At 41.7% G+C, this 23,106-nt stretch overlaps 3 protein-coding genes across 3 annotated transcripts; all 3 read right to left on the bottom strand.

The window, feature by feature from the left end:
* Nucleotides 1–5,595: 5,595 nt before the first annotated feature.
* MELLADRAFT_113917 (uncharacterized protein) lies at nt 5,596–7,196 on the bottom strand (the record flags this gene model as incomplete). Its single annotated transcript, XM_007418679.1, has 5 exons — nt 5,596–5,688; nt 5,831–5,889; nt 6,202–6,729; nt 6,923–6,937; nt 7,040–7,196. 5 exons carry the CDS (start codon nt 7,194–7,196, stop codon nt 5,596–5,598), a joined length of 852 nt encoding a protein of 283 aa, XP_007418741.1.
* A 10,120-nt stretch (nt 7,197–17,316) lies between these two features.
* Nucleotides 17,317–18,062, bottom strand: MELLADRAFT_84096 (uncharacterized protein; the record flags this gene model as incomplete). The annotated part of the gene is made up of 3 exons (XM_007418665.1): nt 17,317–17,550; nt 17,613–17,799; nt 17,863–18,062. The coding sequence occupies 3 exons, from the start codon at nt 18,060–18,062 to the stop codon at nt 17,317–17,319; spliced, it is 621 nt and encodes a 206-aa protein (XP_007418727.1).
* Nucleotides 18,063–18,548: 486 nt separating this feature from the next.
* On the bottom strand, nt 18,549–19,905 carry MELLADRAFT_84097 (uncharacterized protein; the record flags this gene model as incomplete). The annotated part of the gene is made up of 3 exons (XM_007418666.1): nt 18,549–18,552; nt 18,594–19,805; nt 19,895–19,905. The coding sequence occupies 3 exons, from the start codon at nt 19,903–19,905 to the stop codon at nt 18,549–18,551; spliced, it is 1,227 nt and encodes a 408-aa protein (XP_007418728.1).
* Nucleotides 19,906–23,106: the final 3,201 nt, after the last annotated feature.

The raw sequence follows: 23,106 nt of genomic DNA on the forward strand, positions 1-23,106 counted from the left end.
TATATATTGCAACATTTCAATTAAAACATGTTTGAAAGGTTTGTCCAATATTTTTGGCTTTTGTTAACAAAAAAAAACTACATATTGAAACAATTGTCTGCCTATTGTTAAAGAAATAAATATATACAGTCTGACCTGCGCAAATGCATACCCGCGCAACTGCATAACCCGTGATAATGCATAGAAAAAACCTACATTTTGATACCTTTTACTGCCAAATTTGACAATGGAATTGAATAACCCGTCAAAATGCATAGCAAAACTACGTATTGAAACAATTGTCTGCCTATTGTTAAAGAAATAAATATATACTGGAAGAGTTGCATCAAAATGTGATTGAAAGCATTGTTCGGTAGTATATTTTGGTAATATACTCAATTTATGTATTCTTTTGTTAATGAAAAAAAAATTATATTATGGATCGGTTTGAGTAAGATGTGTTTGAAATTTTTTTGGTTGAGATACTCATCATCCCAACTGTTTTTTTTCCTTTTGTTAATGAAAAATAAATTGAAACAGACTCATTCATCAGATATTTTTGCTGGCATGTTGGTGTGTAGTTGGTGATGGAGACAGAAGGTGATTTGATGAGGATTGCAGAAGATTGAGGACGGTCGAAGAAGATTCAGGATAATCAAAGAAGATTGAGGACGGTCAAAGAAGATCAAGGACGGTTGACAAAGATTGAGGAAGATCGAGGACAGTTGACAAAGAAATAAGAAGATTGAGGACGGTTGAAGAAGAAAGAAGAAGTTCAAGGACGGTCGACGAAGAAAGAAGAAGATCGAGGACAGTTGACAGATATTGAGGAAGATCAAGGACGGTTGACAAAGATTAAGGAAGATCGAGGACAGTTGACAAAGAAATAAGAAGATCGAGGACGGTTGACAAAGATTGAGGAAGATCGAGGACAATCGAAGAGGATTGATGATGATGAAAGAGGTTTTGGAGGAGAGCGAGACAGGAAGCAGGTACTTTGAAGCTCTTGAGACTGATGGTAGAATGTCTCCGATCGGAGGTGTTGATACCTGTGAGACCGAGCTTGTAGCTAGTTGGCCAACATGTGGTTTTTGGCTGCAGTAGAATCTAACATTGGTGTTTGAATTGTACAGTTTGAGAAATGTATTTTTTGGTTTTTGGTTTTTGGTTTTTGGTTTTTTGATTTTTTGATTTTTGGTGTTGCTGGTACTTTTTGTCGAAAGGTGACAATGCGATGAAAACAGTGTTGACCACTGGAAATTTGGGCAAAAAGGGGTTTCTGCCATGACTTTTACCCCAGTACAGGGGTTTTATCCCTGTATTTGAGTATTTTCTGTAGTTTTGTCTTTGATTTTTGAATTTCGCACCCGGGGATTGTGATTTTTGATTTTTGAAATTTTGCATTGTCACTTTGGAACGTCTCGCATTCCGTAGATGTTCAACATATAACAAAATAACTCTAAATTAAAAATAAATAAAAAATAAATAAAAAATAAATACATACAAAATACATACAAAAGAAATACAAAAGAAATACAAAAAAAATGAAGAATAAATAAAAAATGAATGAATACAAAATATAAAAACAAAAAAAATAGAAAAAAAAAAAAAAAAAAAAAAAAAAAAAAACATATGACTTAATGAAATAGATACCAAAAAAACAATACACTTGGATGCCCCCCCCAATGAAAAGGGCACACAAGGACTGCCTCTGAGGCAAAATTTGGCCGTTGCCGTTGCCTCGGATCGGAGCCTTGGATAGAGCTTCCCTTGGGGTCAAAATCCGGGGTCTCCTTAGATTTTCACATCCAAGTTAAATTGGCTGGCTGTGCAGTGACAATAGTCACTAAACTGCCTGATGTAAAAGAGATCAATCAGTCTGTTTTGTGATCAAAGAGATCCAAACATAGTCAGATCTCCTATCTTGCTCAATGCGTGTCTTATCATGCCAATCTACCAGTTAGTATGCCTGCTCTCATGGTCAATAGATAATGTGGCAGTGCTTTGGAGAGCTTATTTATAGCTACTTGAGCAATTGCTTTGGGTGAATCATGTGGAACAGTAGATAAAATCAATTGAAGATTATTAAGTGATTGTAATGAAACTAAACATGATTAAGTGGAGATCCTTGAGAAGACTGTTCAGATATGTGACGTACATGCTCAGCTTGCTGGGTCAACTCATTGGGTTCCTTTGTGATTCAACATTGGTTTTGAGGTTGAAATCAAAAGTTTTGGAAGGAATCCAGTCTCCAGAGCCCCTGTATACAGGGGGAGATTTGATACTTCCAGATAAATGGGCTGCCCCAGAAAAAAGATCAGCATGCCTCCAAAGAGCAATCAAGATTCCTTGAGGGGGCTCATTAGTATTGGCATCCTCCTCTGATCTTCTAATTGTCCCATAGATTGAATAGCCATGGCCAGCTGTGATAGCATAACCTAGTTTGGGAAAAAGAAACTACTTGTTCACAACATTTTGTCCAAGAATGTATGCAGAAGCATACAACATTAAATTTCCACCATCCCAATAGTAATTTACTTCAGTACCAACAGATGTATGTCTGCCTGCACACATTTATCACAGAGCGGTGTCAACAACAGTTCAAGATGGATAGAAGTCAAAAACACTTACCCACCAAGAGTGAATTCTTGGCCAGCTCTTTGATAGTTTTTGCACCCGGAGGAGACAGGGAGTGATCCAAAATCACCTTCAAACATTTCATTGCTACACGGCTGGAAGGTCTTGATCAAGATTCAAGATGTTTTGTTTTGCCAAAGGATTTTGGATGGGAAGTGTTCATTGAGGTCACACTTTGTGACAGTGTCCTGTCACAGGTTGATTTGGGTTGGGAGCTGATAGTTGTAGACTGGATCTACCACTAAGCCTTGACAATCAGTGCCAAGCCGCATTAGGGTGTGACCAGTGCTGCCCAAGGGCTTATAGGTTGGGAAAATCCGATGTTATGTACCTCCCTAAATGAATGAGGGAAAGATGAAAAGAGGAGAAAATAATTACTGTACTAAATCCATATTCAACAGCCTGAAAAGGCACCTGTGGCTACTGGACAGTTCGAACATAAGCCGATGTGAAGTGTGTAATTATTGTCGGCCAATAGTTGAGATCCCCCTTCCGACGCGGCCAACACGTTGGATCCGACACTGATCTCCAATGAAATTCTTCAATAAATTCCGTCACAGCCTGCGGCTCCATAGATATGAACAGATATGAACACCTACTAAATGTGAATCAATCGAAATCGTGTACCCAGATATGGAAGACAAAGTGACGGCACATTCACATACCTGTGAATGGGATTCACAACAACGTGAACTTAGTTCACATGTATGTGAATCACATTCAGCATCCATCCCGAATGATCATTAATAATGGAAATGGCAAAAGCCTCCCAGTATATCCCTGTGACAACCACCATATCTGAATCAATTAAATTCACGTGAATACTGTTATGACCTTATGCGTACAAGGCTTTTTCCATATGCTTATACATGGATGCCTATTATCTCCATTGTCGTGCGCACTAGTTGTTGTGATCCTTACTTAGCAATTCATATAGTAATCCCAGAGGATCCTCAAACCTCTCTTTCATCTCTCACTCAAGTCATATCAGGTAGATACGATTGTTCAGGAAGCCTTACTCATTTGTCAACGCAGATTGGCTAAAGGTACGAGATCAACCGAAATCAGAAATGTCACCAGTTTCTGAACAAATCTGCAGATAGGATAGAGGCTACCCTTCAATTTCCTCGAACAATCATCACTACATCTTCTCAACTCATAGGCTCAAGCTGGATGATACACAGGTTAGTAAACTCTCATTTCAGCTCAACCAATTTCTGTGATGGATCATCCAATTGTGATATCCTTCCAATTTGGACCTCCAGACTTTGGTTGAGCACTCATTTCATTCATTTTTTGATCATCAAACACCATGCCCGTGTGGTGTTTGCTCATCGACGAGCGCACACGAGTCGCCTTTGTGCCTCAATGGGAATTCGTGTGCGCTCGTCGTCGGGCGACTGCCACAAGGACATGGTGAAAGCTAAAATATTGACTACAACTTGATACAACTTATTCAATCGACTCTTAAGAATCAAGCTCATCAACTTCAAAGGAAAACCCATTTAAGAGCATAGAACGAAATCGATCAACTCATCGATTGAACATAGAACTCATCCTTCCAGATCTACCTCTAAATCATGAACCATTACCTTCACCTAATTATTATCCATTCACAACTTTAACTAAACCAATGCATCATCCTGGAATCTTTTTACTCAAATTACATTCTCCACCTGATAATCGACTTGATCAACAATTCATTGAGCTTATAACCAATTCGGGATCTCCTCTTAGGTCTTACCTGCTCTTTCAGATGTTGAAAGAGAATTTAGAGCTTCTGGTATCAATAATCTCGCATCGGCCAATAGATCTAGTTCAGGTTGGTTCTTCATCACTTTGTTCTTGTCCTCAGGAGTGATACCAGAAGTTGAAGTTGAAGAAAAACATAATCCAAGAAGAATCAGCTGGCAAACTCATCAACACTGATCCTCACAATCATGTTATCAAAGATCATACCAAAGATCTGATCAACATTCTTGTCAACTCTCAGCTCCAGCTCCAGGTCAATTAGGTCACGGTTGTAATGTGGGTGGTTTGCCTACTATCCCTGCTATTGAAAGTACTCATTGATTATACTATAATTTCACTATTTTTGGATGCTTTCTTTTTTCACAAATGATCTTCATACTCATCCTCACAAAGCCCCTATGCAACTTCAACTCCTGTAACTCTTTTCTTCATCTACTTTGTGATTGTGTCATCTCTTCTTTTTACACTTACCTTTTTTTCATTACCAGTTTGGCACTGAAATTGGTTATGGGAATTGGGGTTTGATTTGTGTGTAATTCAACTGATCCCTCTTCAAATGATAAAAATCAAACAAGATTGAACAAACTTTAGCCATTCCATTAGTTAATTGTGATAAACCTTCAGATACAATTGACGCTTGTATGAAATCTTTGTGGGGTGAATTGAAGTTGAGTTTTATATTTTTATTGGACCTTGATTGAATTGTTAAAATATCATTCAATCATCTTGACCAACATTTTATTCATGTTTTTGTTTCTTGAAGGACATTACATAGGTTTGAATCCCATCCATCACCTAATGTTCCTGTGATTTCATAAGCTGATTTTTGGAATAATCATAATCTCAATCATGACACACTTCCAACTCTGTTTTTAGTTGTATTTCAATTGGGATACAAGGCCTTTGGCACTTTAATCAAATCAACTGAAATCTACACCAATGAGTATCAAATCTACTATCTTCAATCACCGTGTAACTGGTTGACTCTACCCAAGGAGAAACCAATACTTCAGCTAATGGAGGAGAATCCAGTGTGTAGTGTATCACATAGAAAGGATGCCATCTGCATGATATGATCTCTTGAAAGCGGCGCCCGCCGCTGATGTGCTAGTTATACCTAATTGACCATACCCATTAAGTTCCCTTCACTTTATTACCTTTGTGAGATTGTTCATTGATAACAACCTATTCTTCTCTGAAATGATTTGTATGGAAAGTTTTTTTTCATTAGAAATGACTTTTTGAAGGTGTAATCGCCTCTTCTATTTCTTTCACTTCCATCACATTTTGTCTTTCAAATTCAGAAGAACTACATAATGACTGGTTGGATGTTTTTCACCTGAAGTGTTTATGAAGTGAAGGAAATAGATCTTAGGGAAAACACAGGCAGTCTGAGAAGCTATCCATCCGACAAACCTGTAGTGCCTTGATGGATGCCCAATGATGTGTCTGCAGGACGTACCTGCTTTGGTTCCAAGAAAGATCTCATTACACCTCTGAGAGTCTTCCTCTTACAAGAAACTGTCAATGGAAACCATCTTATCAAAAATAAAAGTAGACAAAGTCAAAAGTGCTAATTGCTTTCCAAAGTCAGAATAATTAACAAATCAAATCATGAATCGCTCGCTTGGTCAACATAGTGTATTACTAGACATAGAAACAAGTTTGAAAGATAATAGGTTGGAAAGATGAAACATAGGTGCTTTCAAAAGTCAGAATAGTGAACAAATCAAATCATGAATCGCTCGCTTGGTCAACATAGTGTGTTACTAGACATAGAAACAAGTTTGAAAGATCATATGTTGGAAAGATGAAACATAAAAAATCACCTACATTGTTTCTTCTTTAATCGGTCAAGAGTCTCTTGGGCTTTGATTTTGCTAAGATACATCCGATACAAAAACAAGGCACTACCAAAATACTTGGGAGAAGGGATATTCAATGTCTTGTAGCACTTCAATTCCCAAGGAAGTGGGACTTGATTTTTATAGCTTTGTATAGAGCCACCCATAGAAACCCCCATTCTCTCATACTTGATGTTTATTTGTACTGCAGTGCCAATGCGAGTAAATTCTCCGGACGGTTCGAAGCACTCCCGGGTACAATGGAGATCTTTGCTACCTCGCCACAAGATCTCCGTTATGCGATTACAAGTTGAAAAATTGACTTCACAGTTCAAATCAGGCCACCAGAACTCGCCACCTTTTATATCACATCCTTTCAATGCAAGTTCGCCCGTCTTCTTGTAGATTGAAAAAAATACCATAAGACCATCTGGAAGAATAGTTGTCTTGATGCGGGATACTGGTGAATGCGTCACTTGTAAAGGTGAAATTTCCAGCAAAGCTCTATTCCTTTTGACTTTGTTTTAAATGAGTCAGTTGAGAAAAACTAAGTAATTTGAGGTCTTTCAAGTGTTCTTGAGCTTCTTCAAATAAGGATTTGGAAAGTGATTTAAAATATTGCGCATAAATATGTTCAACTTTGGGGCATCGACATACACATCGTCTCCAGCAGTGGATGAGCAACTTGCGGCTGGATTGAACCCTCTTACAAGGACAATAACCACCTATACAATCAAAAGATTCAAAAATAAAGATACATCCAAAAGGGCTAAGAATAACAAGAGAAGAGAAGAATAAAATTTATACAAAAAGAATGAGAGACTGACCACCAATTTCCCCAGTATAATAAGCTTTGCAATAACCCACAGCTCCCATGTAACCTCTCAACATTGCACAATTAGACTTGACAGGATTACTGTGCTTGCGCTCATTACGTAAATAAGTAGAAATGAATTCAAGCTCAAGAAGTTTGGATTGGAACATGGAAGTGAAAGGAGTTTGGCGGACTACAGCAACTAATTTGCAATTTCTTTTGTTGAGAAGCACCCAAACTGGCGAAACTTCAAGTTTAAAAGGCTTTCTTAAAGGTCCATTGAGATATTGCTTTGGTTTTGGTTGATCTTCCACTCTAACAAGGTGAAACTTTTGGTGTGGTTTACTCGGATCATTCAATATCTTGATCAAATCTCAATTTTGACGAGCGGCATTCTTCAATCTTTTGCGCTCACAATCAGGCTGCAAAGTTTCACTATCAGCCGATTTCAATGACGCAAGAGAGAGAAATTATACATTCATCCGCACTCGTCTTTGAAGGTGCATACCGCGCTTTTTGTTGCTTGGCTTTGGTGCGATGATGTCCATGGCGTCCCATCGCATATAAAAAAAAAGAGTTGTTGGGGGCTTTTGGAATGGACTTGAAGAATGGGGAAGAACCCGAGCGCTTTGGAATTCAGTACTTATCTGATTGATCGATTATGATTGACTTGTGGTTGCATTCAGGTGGATTGTTCTGGAACTTTTCCACAAAGGTTCCAGAACAATCCTTTCACACCATATGCTTTCCTTGCACATGTCTCTAAGATCATCATGGCTAAAGAATCAACTAAAGCTAATCAACCACCTCCAAGTTCTACCACTGGCCAGCAATCTCCTGACCAGAACACATCTCAATCTCAATCCTTACACGTGATTCTTGTTGGAGGTGAATTGATTTCTACGGAATGCGAGATGTTCCAAAGTGACAATGCGAAATCTCAAAAATCAAAAATCACAATCCCCGGGTGAGAAATTCAAAATTCAAAGACAAAACCACAGAAAATACTCAAATACAGGGATAAAACCCCTGTATTGGGGTAAAAGTCATGGCAGAAACCCCTTTTTTCCCAAATTTCCAGTGGTCAACACCGTTCTCATTGCATTGTCACCTTTTGACAAAAAGTACCAGCAACACCAAAAATCAAAAAATCAAAAAACCAAAAATCAAAAACCAAAAACTAAAAAATACATTTCTCAAACTGTACAATTCAAACACCAATGTTAGATTTTACTGCAGCCAAAAACCACATGTTGCCCAACTGGCTACAAGCTCGGTCTCACAGGTATCAACACCTCGAATCGGAGACATTCTACCATCAGTCTCAAGAGCTTCAAAGTACCTGCTTCCTGTCTCACTCTCCTCCAAAACCCCTTTCATCATCATCAATCCTCTTTGATTGTCCTCAATCTTCTCAATCTTTGTCAACCGTCCTTGATCTTCCTCAATCTTTGTCAACTGCCCTCGATCTTCCTCTTTCTTTGTCAACCGTCCTTGATCTTCTTCTTTCTTTGTTGACTGTCCTCAATCTTCCTCAATCTTTGTCAAGCGTCCTTGATCTTCCTCAATATTTGTCAACTGTCCTCGATCTTCTTCTTTCTTTGTTGACCGTCCTCAATCTTCTTCTTTCTTCATCAACCGTCCTCAATCTTCTTCTTTCTTTGTCAACCGTCCTCGATCTTCCTCAATCTTTGTAAACCGTCCTTGATCTTCTTTGACCATCCTCAATCTTCTTTGATTATCCTGAATCTTCTTTGAACGTCCTCAATCTTCTGCAATCCTCATTGAATCACCTTCTGTCTCCATCACCAACTACACACCAACATGCCAGCAAAAATATCTGATGAAATCTTGCGACCCCTTGTTGAAGAATCTGTAGCTAACAACTGGCCAGCACAAAAAGTATGCGACACTGTTTGGCAACGGCACAACATCCGAGTCTGTGTAAGAACTGTTAGAAGACAAATCAAAGAAGGGGACTTGAAACAACAAGGAAATTATGATGTGGAGGTTGTAAAGGAAGCAGTATTAGATAATTACAAACAATCTCTGAACCAAAAGCAAGCTCTCATTGCCCTTAAAAACGAACACAACATCATCATCAGCCGGTCAACTTTAGCTTGAGTTGAGAAGCAACTCAATCTTCACCGTCAAAAGGATGATCTTGACATGGGTGTAGTAACATATGCCACCATATGTAACAAGATTGAAGAACTTCAGATTGAATATGGAAATGTACTTGGAATCAAGAGTGTCAAGAAGATGCTAGCTCAGGAACACGAGCTTCACATCCACCGGCAAGTCTTTGGGCCTTCTTGATTCCTTTTGCTCTGATGCTAATTACATTCCAAATCCACTTTGATATAGTGATGTTATTCCGGCTATTATGAAAGCAATGGACCCAGATGCTGTCAGAATGAGAGCTGCTCATAAACTCAAGCAACGGGAATACTATGCAGGCGGTCTCAATGAGGTTTGGGCTTCCGATGGACACGACAAGTTGATGAACTTTGGAATTGGTATATATGGTTTCATTGATTGCTGGTCTCGAAAGATTCTTGGACTTCATGCTTATGTCAACCACAGCGACCCCCGCCATGTTGACTTGTGGTATCTGGGCCTTGTATAAAAACAAGGTGGCATTCCCAAAAAGCTCACCACGGATCGAGGAACTGAGACTGTTCCTCTTGCTGGACATCAACTTTATCTTGGACAAACTCACGGTTCCAGAGCTCCAAACTGGCCTTATCATCAATATGTTCCATCCCCTCGTAACCAAAAGATTGAGTGCTTCTGGGACAAAATGACTTGTGGACTGACTGGAAATATCAAAGCTAAAATTCAAGAGCACATTGATCAAGATTTATATGATCAACATGATCCAATGGCTAGGTGAAACTGCTTTTTTTTTCTTTGGTGATTCCATGCTGAAATCTTTATTATTGCTTTTCAGGGCCTTGTTTCTCATCCTCTTTATCCCCATCTTTCAACAAGCTCTGGACAAATGGGTCAAGTTTTACAATGGTTTCTGCAGACGATACAACAAGCGGTCTAAAGTACCTACGGGATTTTCTGCAGACTACTGCTACAAAAACCCCGTTGAAGAGTTTGGTGGGATGGATTACCTCATACCAGTCCCAGGTGAAGCGGTGGATGCTATCATTTCTGATGATTACGCGGAGCAAGAACACTTGTGGAGCACAACCCCTGAGTGGTTTTCCCCGGTAGTTGATCAAGTCATTCCATTTCCAGTTGTGGTACTGACTATGTCATGTTATAATGTGGTGGTAGATTATAATCTACACCACCGCTGTGCCGGCGGATTTCTTTACACACCCTGCTCTATCCTTGCCTGTCTGGTGAGGATAGAGCTGTTTGGGAAAGCCGCAGGCTGCTCTCGGATTGGTTCTGTAAACCATTCCCGCTGTGGGCAGCCTGCCTTCAGCCTGGGTCGGTGGGTGGGCAAATCATCTCTGTTTGCTGGGTGGGAGGGATTGCATTCAAAACTTTGATATGATTCTAGCAAACGAAGATGAGTTCAACTGGCTGCGGTGAAGAGGTTCTAGATGAGTGTGAAGGAATTTCTCTAAGTTCTCCTTCGAGATTTGAAATTCCAACTCTCTTTGAGAGATCTAGGTTTCACACGTCTTCTGGTACCTTTCACCGAAATGGACCGTGTCACCAATTCATCCTTCTAGGTGACTATAATCCATTTCCAGTTGTGGTACTGACTATGTCATGTTATAATGTGGTGGTAGATTATAATCTACACCACCGCCGTGCCGGCGGATTTCTTTACACACCCTGCTCTATCCTTGCCTGTCTGGTGAGGATAGAGCTGTTTGGGAAAGCCGCAGGCTGCTCTCGGATTGGTTCTGTAAACCATTCCCGCTGTGGGCAGCCTGCCTTCAGCCTTCGAACCCTCCCACCCTCCTATGTGTCTTGGAGGGTTAGGGTTGTCTGACGTCCCTACTCCAAGAATGGTTCGTGGTAACACGTGCCGTCCTTGGCCTGGAGGACAACCCCCTACCACGGTGCGTGTGTCACGGTGTAGAAGGTATTACTGTTCAATGCCCGTATAGTTTAGATATGCTGCAATGTACAAAGTTTTCAATTACCATTACTCTGCATCTTTTGGTTTATCGCAATCAAAAATAATTTTGTACGTTCTAATTCTTCTGACGTGAAAACCTTTACATATCTCTTATACAAGTCTGATTTCCATCTGCCTGCCGCCATCAACCGTTTTTCCTTCGTTCCCAAATTTGCTCGAAGTGAAGCTCCTCCCACTCGGAAGGAGTGGCCTGACCAAGCTCCGACCCCTGTGGTACCCCACACCTCTTCTAAAACCTTCATAAATCTTCGTTTCGTTAAGGCTCCACCGCTGAACTCGAAGAATGGATCGTCTCTATCTTTCTTCGGATTGTTTTCCATCAGTCGGCGGACTGCTGCCACGGGGTCTAGGACGGAAGGTTGTTCCTGTAGGTGGATCTGTTGAATTTCATTCGGCTTTGCTGTCTTCCCTTTCCTCAAGTTGATTTTCACCCACTCTCCTTTCGTAGATCGGCCGAATTCGATGTGACGCCTCAAGATCATACCGTCTCTTTCCAACTTCCTGAAAACTTCGCCCAGTCTCATAAGTCCCCAGAAGCTAACTAACGCTATCGCCGCTACGAACTCGTGGACATCCGACTTCCCTTCGCAGTAATCTAGGAGATGAAGTAGCTGTTGAACTGTCACCGGCCTCTTGCTATTTGTGAGTAGTTCACCTTCCTCCTTGTTTCTCGTTGCTCTGAGTAACATTTTCACAATTGTTTCATCTAAATCTATCTTTCTAACGTGTCTCACTAGGTGCCAAGCTTGAATGCCGTCGATGTATTTCCGTATTGTCTGCGACGCTATCAGCCTTTTCGGTGGTGCTGTAACTTCGACACCCGATCTTCCAGCCCACGTTATGAAGTTATACATATCGTCTCGACGGATTCTCAGCCGGTGATCGAAAGTCTTCCCCGTTGACTCGATGTACTCTATGAACTTTGATAAACCGGATGAGTAACCTTTAAGTGTCGTTTTCGCCCAACTGCTGTTCGCTAGATGAGCCCCTGGCTTGGATGTTATTAACAATGCCGTTCCGAAGTGACCTGGTGGTCCTTCGCTCTTCTTGGTTTTGGAGGAGGGTTGTCTGTCTGGTGCGTATGGGGGCATCTTTGTTCGGTTTGCGTTGGGTGGGGTTCAACGACCACTGACAGTTGCTCTACGTCTACTGCTTTAGCTCTTTCACTACCTCGGTTTACGTTAAGTCTTACTTAACTCGTGCTAAGTTTCCCTCACTCTCCCGCGAAGGTGTCAAGTTGCTTCCTCTCAGCTATCTCGCCGATCGATGCCGATCTTTCCGGTTAACCTCACTCCTCTCTCCCTTTCTGCCATTGGCTTCACTACTCTTACCTCAAACTCACGTTGCTCTCTTCTCGGTTCTTATTTCACAACTAGGTTAGTAAAAAGTTCTCATTTCGCGAATTTTGCAAACATTCATGTTACTCAGGTTTCAGGTTTGTTCTACAAATTCTAGTAGGTCAACTGGTATTTTGACATTGACCTTATTCCACCACTTTTTGTTCGAAGATAGACCTCTCGACAAGGCATCAGCCGCATTATCCGCTGACCTTACTCGTTTAGCTTTTATCGCGCTATTTCTGTTTAGCAGGTCTGCCTGGATTAACTTCCACTCCCGATTCACCCAAGGATCCCTCGACTTACCGTTATTAATTGCACCTTCCGACACTGTGTTATCGGTTAGAGCGAGATAAGTGTATCCGTCTACTTCTTCTAGAGATTTCAGCATTATCCACCCTAGTCTGATGGCCGCTGTCTCCGCCCAAGCAATACCCCTTTTAGAGCCATCTATTTCCTCGCGATCCCAACCGTTCTTTAACTTAAATCTTGCCCACTTTTTCCCAATGATTACTCCTATTCCGTACGAGGTTGAGGCATCCCCTACCCAGCCTACGGTTCTCACCTCCGGTTTTGGAATTGTTCGTAGAGGATTTGCTGTTGTGAGTGTTTCTTTCCAAATTCCTAGATCTTCTATAACTTCTTCTGGGACGTCTCTTAAAGCGTACTTATGCTTCCATTGCCGTAACCACCGGTAGATTGCTGCACAGTAGACTCGCATTTGAGGAAAAACGTATGTTGCATGGTTCAAACGTCCAACCAATATCTCTGTTTCCTTGTACGACTGGCGTGGTTTTTGTACAAATTCATCGATTTGTTGTAATCTAAGTGATATCTTCTCCTGCGGTAAGCTTATTGTTTTCTTTTCTCCATCCCATACAAACCCTAAATACTTCTGAACATAGCTAAACTCTTTCCACTTTTTCTCATTTGTAGCTACCCCCATCTCCTCGCTCAACCGAACTATGTCAATCATCTGACCTGCTTCCATGTCGTCCTCTGGCTTCACGAAGAGAGTGTCGTCCACCCAACGGAAGCCTGCTAAAAATTTAAACCTCTTCGTCATCAACTCTTTCCATACTTCCGCGGCCCAACCAAACGTCCCGCAACCTGCGACACCTCCAAATTGGACTCTAGTATCTAAAAGTACGTGTTCGTTAAAATCTAGCACCATCAAAAACCGCCATTGACTTTCTGCCACTGGGATTTGTCTGTAGGCCTTAGCCCAGTCAAAAATGCCGAGTAGGAGTTTTCCTTTGTGATGAATGAAGAAGTAAGCCACCTTTTTGAAATCATCCCAAGATGTCTCGAACTCCTTCTTATCTACGTTTTGATTCACTGATGGTATGCTTCGTATGTGTCTTGGGTAGGATAAATCGCTAATCGGCCGAAATGACCCGTCCCCATTAATCACTGCACCTAGTGGGTTAGTCCTAAAGAAACCTATCTTCCGATATACTTCTTCTTTTGTCCAAGGTCCGAACATTCTACCGGCTTTCAGTTCGGTTTCGAAACTTTCTTCGATCTTCTTCTGTGCGTTTCTGGCTGATGCATGGTTCGGTGGACAGTAAAAAGGTCTTGATGTTAACTCCGCGTCTTGGTCTCTTATTCCTTGGGAGAATCCTGTTCTGAACATGTTTAGTATGTGTTTGTTCTTCTCTAGCAAATCTACTCCTGCTAATTCTCGTTTCCAAACATCTAGGTTCATTTCGTAAGATGGACCTTTTGGCCATTGTTTCATGTCTTGACCTTTGTCGTTAAGTCTTATCGTGTCACTTGATGTTGTACATCGGTTTTGCGATGTGTACGTGTTTAACGGACTTGTTCGTGAGGAACTACTCTCAGGCTGGTCAGGATTTGGCTCATTCTTTTTCCTGTGTGGGGAGGAGGGATGGGCACAGAGTTTGTGTACGAAGTCAAGGAAAAAAGGGTTGAATTACCCAATTACCCATGTTTAATCAGATTCAGGTGGAATTTCGGTTGGCACCAAGATCTCTATCAGTTACCAATTGGTATGATCATTTCATTGCATTACATGTGATTTGAGTTATCGCTTACGCTCTCTTCCATTTTTCGTTATACTTCTTCTCATATCTTTTTTCCGGGCTCTTACTCCTCTCTCGACGTCTCTCCTCTCCCCACTTCGGACCTCTGCCTTCAAAACCTCTCCCGTCTCTGAATTCGCGCGACTCTCTGTCTCTATACCCCGTTTGGCCGCTTCCTCCTCGGCCTCGTCTACCTCCACCGTTACCTCTATACGTACTTCCTCCTGCGTGTTGGTTGAAAGGTATCGCATTGCTAGTGCTTTGGTACGTATTTTGGTACTGGTGAAGTGACGTCGACGGTGTTGCGCGTGACGAATGCTGTTTCAGCTGATTTGTATCGGGGCATATGTTCGACTTCGGGTCGTTTGGTGCGTATGGGTTTGTACGATAAGACCTCTCATTGAAACTTTCCGCCTTCGTCTTCGCTTGCGTTAACAAATGTTCTTGCAGTTCTGACCAGTTGCCTAAGGAACTATCGATCGTCTCGCGCATTACACCCTGACGAACTAGCCTACAATACCGCAATGCCACCATCCAGCCGAAATCTTTATGTATCTGTTTTACAATTCCCATATGACTTTCGAACCGTTCTGCCACCGGACCCCAGTCTTGGTCTCGTAGATGTACACACATGAGCTCCATACAGTCCGACCAAGCTTCGAAGTCCATGGTGAGTTCTTCTTTTGGGCCTTCTCCTCCATATAATCTCTTTTCTTTCTCAGCTTTGTCTTCGTTTTTCGGCGGTAGTAAAGACCAGGCCATTTGGTCTTTAATAAGAAATTCTTCATCAAAGACGGGAAGAGGGATGAACGACTTTAATGCTTTAAGTTTTAGAGTTAGATGAGGAGATAGTGGGGTTATAGCGTCGCCCATCTTTGCTGGCCCGTTCCGAAACAACCGACCGTTATGGATCATGTCTCCGTTTGACAACGTAAGTGAACCTTTCTTGGAGCTCATCAAAGCCTTTGCTTTTTCTGATTCTTCTTCTGTTAAGCAACCGTTGAACAAGGTAGACGACTGCTTTCCTTTCCCCTCATTTGTCGGGAGTTGTCCTTGGATTGTCTCTTTCACGAAGGTTACACTGGGAGCTGGAGGATTCTTATTTCCGATTAGGAAAGATTGGATGTTGTCATCATCGTCTGAGGATTTCGATGACTCGTCTTCAATCACGTAAGTATGATCTTTCTCTCGACCTTCCTGCTCCTCTCGGTTTAAACGTTTTGTTAACCGTCGTGCTCCTTCCTCGTCGTCTCGATCGTAAGCTTCTTGGATCAATTCCACCAGTGCTTCACGTCGAGCTTCTACGAAAACGAACCGACCAACCATGTTGCATTGTCAGTGTCTTGCTCTACGGTTCCACTGTGTATTTCATTTGACTTGGTATGTCTGGACGTGGTACGTATTGTGAGCCCGAGCCGGCTGGGTTTTATTCTAAGCCAAACCAGGCAATATTCAAGAATCTACTGTAAGCCGATCTAGGCTGGGACGTATTATTAGCCCGTCCAGGCTGTCTTCCATTCCGTGTTTCCTCGTTCTTGGTCTTCCCATCGATGTTGGGACACGCGTCGTTTGAAAAGGAGTATGGAATAAAGGGAAATGGTGGCAGAAGGGGAAAAGGAAAAAGAATGGAAGAAGGAATCGAGTAAGAAAGAATAATGAGTGCGTTTCCTACCTTTCCTCACTCTGTCATTTATTCTACTCGTGTGTTCTTCATCATTGACACGATCCTCTTCCATCTCATTTTCACCTTCTAATTCACCAATACCTCCCCATTCTTCCATCTCCTCTTCGTCTTCTATTCTTTGATCTTCTCTTCGTTGATTCCTTGGAACGTGCGAATCTTCTTCCTCTCTGTTTTCTTGTCGTTGTTGTTGTCTTCCTCCACCTCCACCTCTTCTAGGAGTTTCTAGTCTTTCTTCTAATTGAGCTCCTGTCGCCGCAGCTTCTGCTCGTGTTAATCTTCTTTGAACGTTGTTTGCTGCTCTGTTAATCTGGTTTCTGAAATCCATTTCGTTTAATTCTACTGTTATAAGACTTCTTTGAATGTGAATGTAAAGACTTTGATAATTTGAATGTAAAAAACTTTGGTAATTCAAAACTTTGATATGATTCTAGCAAACGAAGATGAGTTCAACTGGCTGCGGTGAAGAGGTTCTAGATGAGTGTGAAGGAATTTCTCTAAGTTCTCCTTCGAGATTTGAAATTCCAACTCTCTTTGAGAGATCTAGGTTTCACACGTCTTCTGGTACCTTTCACCGAAATGGACCGTGTCACCAATTCATCCTTCTAGGTGACTATAAGGAAGAAGTTGGAATTGTGAACGGGGATTTGGACATTGGAAATTTTTGGGATTCTTTTGAGGTTGTATTAGGAAGATTGAAAGAGATGTCTTGGAGTAACACTCCCTCTGCCCGTGTTGAAGGTGATGATTCTATGGTTTTGGAAAACTGAGTATTTTATCTCACTATTACCTGCATCTCTGTGTTTTGTAACCTTTGTAATGGTCAATAGTACGGATTGTTGTGAGGAAAGTAAAAACACTAAGCTCAAGATGTGAATTTCTTGTTTTCCCAAAAAGAACACCATACAAGACAGAAAAGACATTTTCTAAGATAAAAGGGACTTGTGGTTGGTTTGAACTACAAATTCTACATATATTTTTTGCTGGAACCCTTGAGCATCTAGACATATTCTGCATAGCATGCATTCACTTTGCCTATATCATGCAAGACATCCATCGTGTCCCCAGGCTTGAGGTAATCTTTAAGTTGATCCTTTGGAACTGACAATGTTATTACTTTTCTAGCCAGAGATGCTTTTTTCTTCTGTACCTGAGGGGTAAGAAAGGGTTTGCAGATGATGGTGAGTGCAACCCTTTCTGGGAGCTGGTTACTTGACTCACATTGAATAGGTGCTGTTCAACAGATTCCCCTGCAACCACATGATACACATTCACAGGGTGGGTCTGACCTATTTGATGTAGACGGTCAATTGCCTGTTGCACAATCTGTGGATTCCAATGGGCATCCTCAAGATCTTCTGTTTAGGTAATATTTATGACAGTATATGAATAAATGATAACAAACACACCATCAGGTACACCTCGTCAGTGCATGTCATATTAAAGCCCACACCTCCAGCTTCAATAGATACTATGAAGGCCTCAATGTTGTTATTGTTCTTGAATCTGTTGAGTTGCAATGTCCTCTCCTGAGGATTCAGCTCACCGTGCAAGGAGCCGCTTTCAATCCCGTGACAATCCAAATGAATCTTGATCCTGTGGGGTGTGCAGGTTAGCATACAGGACAAATGATATAAAAGAGACAGAAAATATATTTACCACTCCATGAAACACCTCCATTGGGTATAGATGACAGTCTTCTTGCCTAGACCTTTATGCAAAGGAACCTGCTTCTTTTTGAGCTGGGAAACCAAGTATGCAGGCTTGCTACTCAGTGACCAGTCCTCCCGGTAGGCTGGCCTGGCATCAGCAGTCAGTTCCCTCCCATCCGGCACCACAATTCCAAGCTCCTCCTCCATCTCTGTAATCTTGATTGGATTGAGCTCTTGTTCTTGTTCAAGTCAAAGAGGGTGATTGCATGTCATCCTGAGATTGCTCAATTGTCTAAAATATTCACCCCGTTTATGTTTGATTTGAGATTCCACATCAAAGTCCTGAATAAATCTTTTGTAATGTTACTGATATACTGCTTTCACTTTTTGATGCATTTCCAATAAAATGGTCACATGGTAAATCGGGGGTAAATCACGTAGGTGGCTAGCTTTGGTCCGCCTCAGCATAAAGTATCTTAGTAGGTGTCCAAGTGATTCCAGCTTTCCTTGATGAACAGGCAGAGTGATTTGACGGTACCATTCAGAGTCTTGGTGAAAAGGCTTGATGTGCAAGCCTCCAATTCTGTTATGGAGTGGTGTACCAGTGAGACAGAGCCGGTTGACTGATTCCAAAGAGGTGAGTACCGCATGGGAGCTGGTCTCATTACAAATGACGCTGGTACCAGTAGAGGGTCAGCTTGATAAATATTAAACTTGGCACAAAGAGAGAACACTCACTGAGCTTCATCAATGACCACTCTGTACCACCTGGTTGTAAAAGGGAGCCGTGTTGTACCAGCATGCCGCTGGTCCCATATGAGGGTTTTGGGAGTTGTAATGATGATGTTGGCTGAGTGCATATCACGTAGAGGAAATTTGACTCTGTCTGTGCCATGCCAGCGCAAGACTTTCAAGCTGTGTTTTCTTGTGTGTTTTCGAACCTTGTCTTCCCAGTTGTCCATGAGGCTGGTGGGACATATCAAAAGTCTCATGTGAGATGCACGGAGGTGACTGTTTGGATGGTTGATAGCTGATGCAGATTCCTGATGTTCGTATTGTCTTGATGCTTCCAGTGTTGTAGCAATTAAAGCAATAGTTTGGATTGTTTTTCCAAGGCTCATGTCATCTGCTAGAATTGATGCCCTAGGGCTGACAGGTCCGGGTTGTCCCTCAGTGACAATAAATTTTTCCCCACAGAGACGGTGACTCCACCGGTTGAAGGGTGGCATTGATTTATTAAACCAAAGGGAGTGATAAGTTTTTGAATCCGGATTTTCTCTGTCCAACAAAAAGGCCAGGACCTGCTGCTGATGGGGGTGGAGCTGAGAAGTAACTATAACTGATGGATTGACAGGCTGAAGATCTGAGCCGCATGAAATGGACGCAAGTCTGGAGACCTCGTCACTGGTCAACATGTGATCAGGAAATGCTGAGCTCCAGTTGGGAGTTGTCTGTGCTTCTAGATCCACCAGAGGAATAAGTTGATGTTGTTGAGGTTTGTAATGACTAGGACACTGCAGTTTGATCTTGAAGTTCCTGACCGTCTTGACAAGGCTTCCTTGGTACCAACTTGGGATAAATATAAGTGCATGCACTTGCAATTGTGACGCATCATGCCCATTGAATTCTACAATAGTGGTGTTGAAAGTAGAGCTTATGAGAACTGGGTGACTGGGGTCAAAAGTTGTACTAGGTTTCCATCCGCCAGCAGGTAGAGCTTTATATATACAAGGTGTGCTTCCAAGAAGCTTCAAGAAACAACTATCAACACCTGGAGGGCCATACCCCAAAGAAAGACCAGTTGCAAGATATAAACTGATCTCTGGTGTGCTGTGGGTATCCGCAGAGACTTTCAAGAACACAGGTGACTGATGGGGATGTTCCAGTTTTGCCGCAGTGGAAGTGGGTGGTGCCACCTTGGAAGATATCATCCCAGCACATACTGGTTGGCTTCAATTTTGTTGAGGTGTGACAAACATGATTAGAAAAATAAGATGAAATGGATGAAAAATGGATGATTGGAATGAGGGACAATATACTTTGGGTGCATGAGGCACGCTTTATATGAGCTCAAATTTGCTGTGCGGACTTACACAATTTATTACCCATCCATGGATCTCACAGATCCACGCCCAAGCTTTTCACAATTTACAAAACATTCTTGGATCTTGCAGATTCACGCACAAGCTCCTGAAATTGATGCAAATCCCTTCTAACATGTTCCATCACGGGTTAGGGGGCATATGGCCACTGATTCTGCTCCCCCTATCCTGCTTCAGCATAATTTATTGATATCCTGAACACAACATGTATTTTCATGAACCTCATGAGGATATTGATATTATAGATATCTAAACAATCAAATCTTTTTTTTTTCATTAACAAAAGAATAAAAAAGTCACCAAACAAAACTTTCAAACACCTCGTACTCCATCTGTTTCAAGATTTATTTATATATTTTTTTCATTAACAAAATGATACAAAAATTGAGGACATTGCCAAAATATCTTACCAAACATTGCTCTCAAACATATTTTGAGCAATTGTTTCAGTATATATATATTTCTTTAACAATGGACAAAAAATTGTTTCAATATGTATTTTTATTTTTATTTTCATTTTCATTAACAAAAGCCGGATATTTTGAACAAACATTTCAAACACGTGGTAAAAGAATGAAAAAAAACAGATGAGTAATCAAACCAAAGTACCAATACTGTTTCAATGTACATATGTATAATTTTTTGATTTTGAAAGAGATTAAACAAATTATGTTCCCTACAAAACTATAAGGTTCATTTTTTTGATTTACAAAAAAAAACCCGGACATATATATTGTATTTTTTTTTTCAAAATATAATTTGAAGTCTTTTAACCAAAAAAAGAAACCAGCCAGGCCACTTAAGCGCTAGGTGGCCTCACCTTGAAAGTAAGGCCACCTAACTGCTAAGTGGCCTTACTTTTATGGTGAGGCCACCTAGCAGTTAGGTGGCCAAGCCCCCAGTGATCGGATGGCACTGCATATTGGTCCGGGGCCGAGGGGCGGTCTTGGCCCTGGACTGCTCCATTGCACAATCACTGAGTGATCATGCGATGGCGGTTAGGTGGCCAAGCCATCGCACGATCACTCAGTGATTGTGTGATGGAGCAGTCCAGGGCCGAGACCGCTTCTCCGCCCCGGACCGATATCCTGTGCCATCGCACAATCAAGGGGTGATTGTGCGATGGCACAGCCACCTAACCGCTAGGTGGGGGTATTTTAATTAACCACCTAGCAATTAGGAGGTTAAACCAATATTAAAGGGACTTAAGGCACCAGGAGTCAAAATTGATTTCAGTTTTCATGAACTCTCATCTGCCATTACCTAACCAATCACTTTTCAAACAAACATTCCAACCCCAAGATGGATCATCAATCAAGTTATCGAACAAATCAACGCCCAATCGATTGATTCGCTTGTCACTTGAGTAAGTGTTTTCAAGTAACAATCATGGAATAAATCGTTACATCCATGACTAACTCATATCTCTTTTTGCTTTTTAGTAAGACATGTCTTACAAAACTCGTGCTTCTCCACCTCAACTCAACTTTGAAGAGGTGAGATCCCAGGATTCCTGCTCTGAAGACTTGGATCCCGACCAATTGAACCTCAAAACAAACAATTCCCTTGGGCCTCAGCCAAAATTCACCGCACCTTTGTTCCAAACGTTTTCGCAAGCTCCTTCCGCCCCAGGACCTTTTGATGCAGTTCGAAAAGTTGGGTTATCTGATAATGAGGTCCAAGAAATAACCAAGGAGGAATATTACCGCAATGTCCATTTGACTTCCCGGATTCTCAAAGAACAGCTCACTGTGGCTGGTCTTCCACCACAAGTATACGACCTAATTGAGCAGGCAGGACAGGCATGTGATGATGCTTTCCAAGGTGAAACATAGTCCATTTGGTAATGGGAAAGGTGGAGAACTGATCTTTTCTGTCTCTTTCCAGATCTCGAGCAAGGAAAACAACCTCCTACTCGCCCAAATGTGAAAGTAATATGGATCACAGACGATTCTCCGCCTCCGCCAAACCAAAGACGGTCTGAACGGACTCATGATGAAGCTCCAAGCTACTCCGGAACCCAGTTACAATCGAAGCGAAACCAATTGAACCTCACTTCAAAACCCAAAGCACCTGGTACAAACGAAGATCACGATTCAAACGATGATGCCAAAGGTGAAGATGAAGAAAACGAGGAAGACGAGCAGGACCAAGAAGAAGAGGATGAACAGGTTGACGGTTTATGACCTATTGAAGGAAAACTTCAAATTCCAGAAGTTGAACAAAACAATTTAAATCATGATGATGGCACTGAAGATGAACACAAAAACAACCCACCTCACTCGAGTCTTTGTAAGGCAAACAAACTGGTCATTCAAACCTCCTCAGATTTAGATGGTGAACCACTTTCTTCACCGCTCTCTTCTCCTCCTCCCAAATCCATGAGGGCGCCTTCTCCATCTCCTCAAACCGAACCTCCAACTGAGGAAAACACTTCAGATTCTCGTCTCACTCTTGCGCAATTGAGAGAACCGCGATCTTCACCGGTTTCGGAAGTCTCACCCAAAAAAAATACTCATCCCAACAATAGCCAAACGGCTGACAAAACAGGGCTCAATCATTCAGCCCAACATGTTCCTGAAACATTACCTGCAGAAGTTGAAACATTACCTGCAGACGTTGATTCAATACTTGCGGAAGCTTGACTTAACGCGGTGAATTTGGATTCACAACATTCCACTATGGTTCTCCCATCCAAAACCATTCCATCTGATGTGAATTTGACTCAAAATGTTCATGAAAGCAGGGTTCAACCTCTTACTGAACTCATCAAGAATCAAATTGGTGAGTTTGTATTTTACACTCAGCCGGGAACTTCCCAGAGTAAGACCTCCATAGCCAAACCCTTTATCCGTTCAATTATCCTCACTGTGACCTTTTGCTTTCTGACATAGATTTGGAAGTCAAAATCACACCTTGTGATGATCCCATGGATTTAGATATCCCTGTCTTCAACTTGAATGACCTTGGTACCATTCCAACCACCACTGATTCTGCTACTCTGGAGATTGGATTTATACTCAAACACCACGAAATCTTCAGCGCAAGCTTTACAGAATTTCCAGCCAAAAAATTTCTTCAGCCGCCTTTGCAAAAGGAAGAGATAGTGCTTTCAATCTGATTGCCATGAGGCTTGATCACCTCCCACT

This window comes from Melampsora larici-populina, assembly GCF_000204055.1.
Source record: "Melampsora larici-populina 98AG31 unplaced genomic scaffold MELLAscaffold_100, whole genome shotgun sequence".
In the NCBI taxonomy this organism is placed as follows: Eukaryota; Fungi; Basidiomycota; class Pucciniomycetes; order Pucciniales; family Melampsoraceae; genus Melampsora; species Melampsora laricis-populina.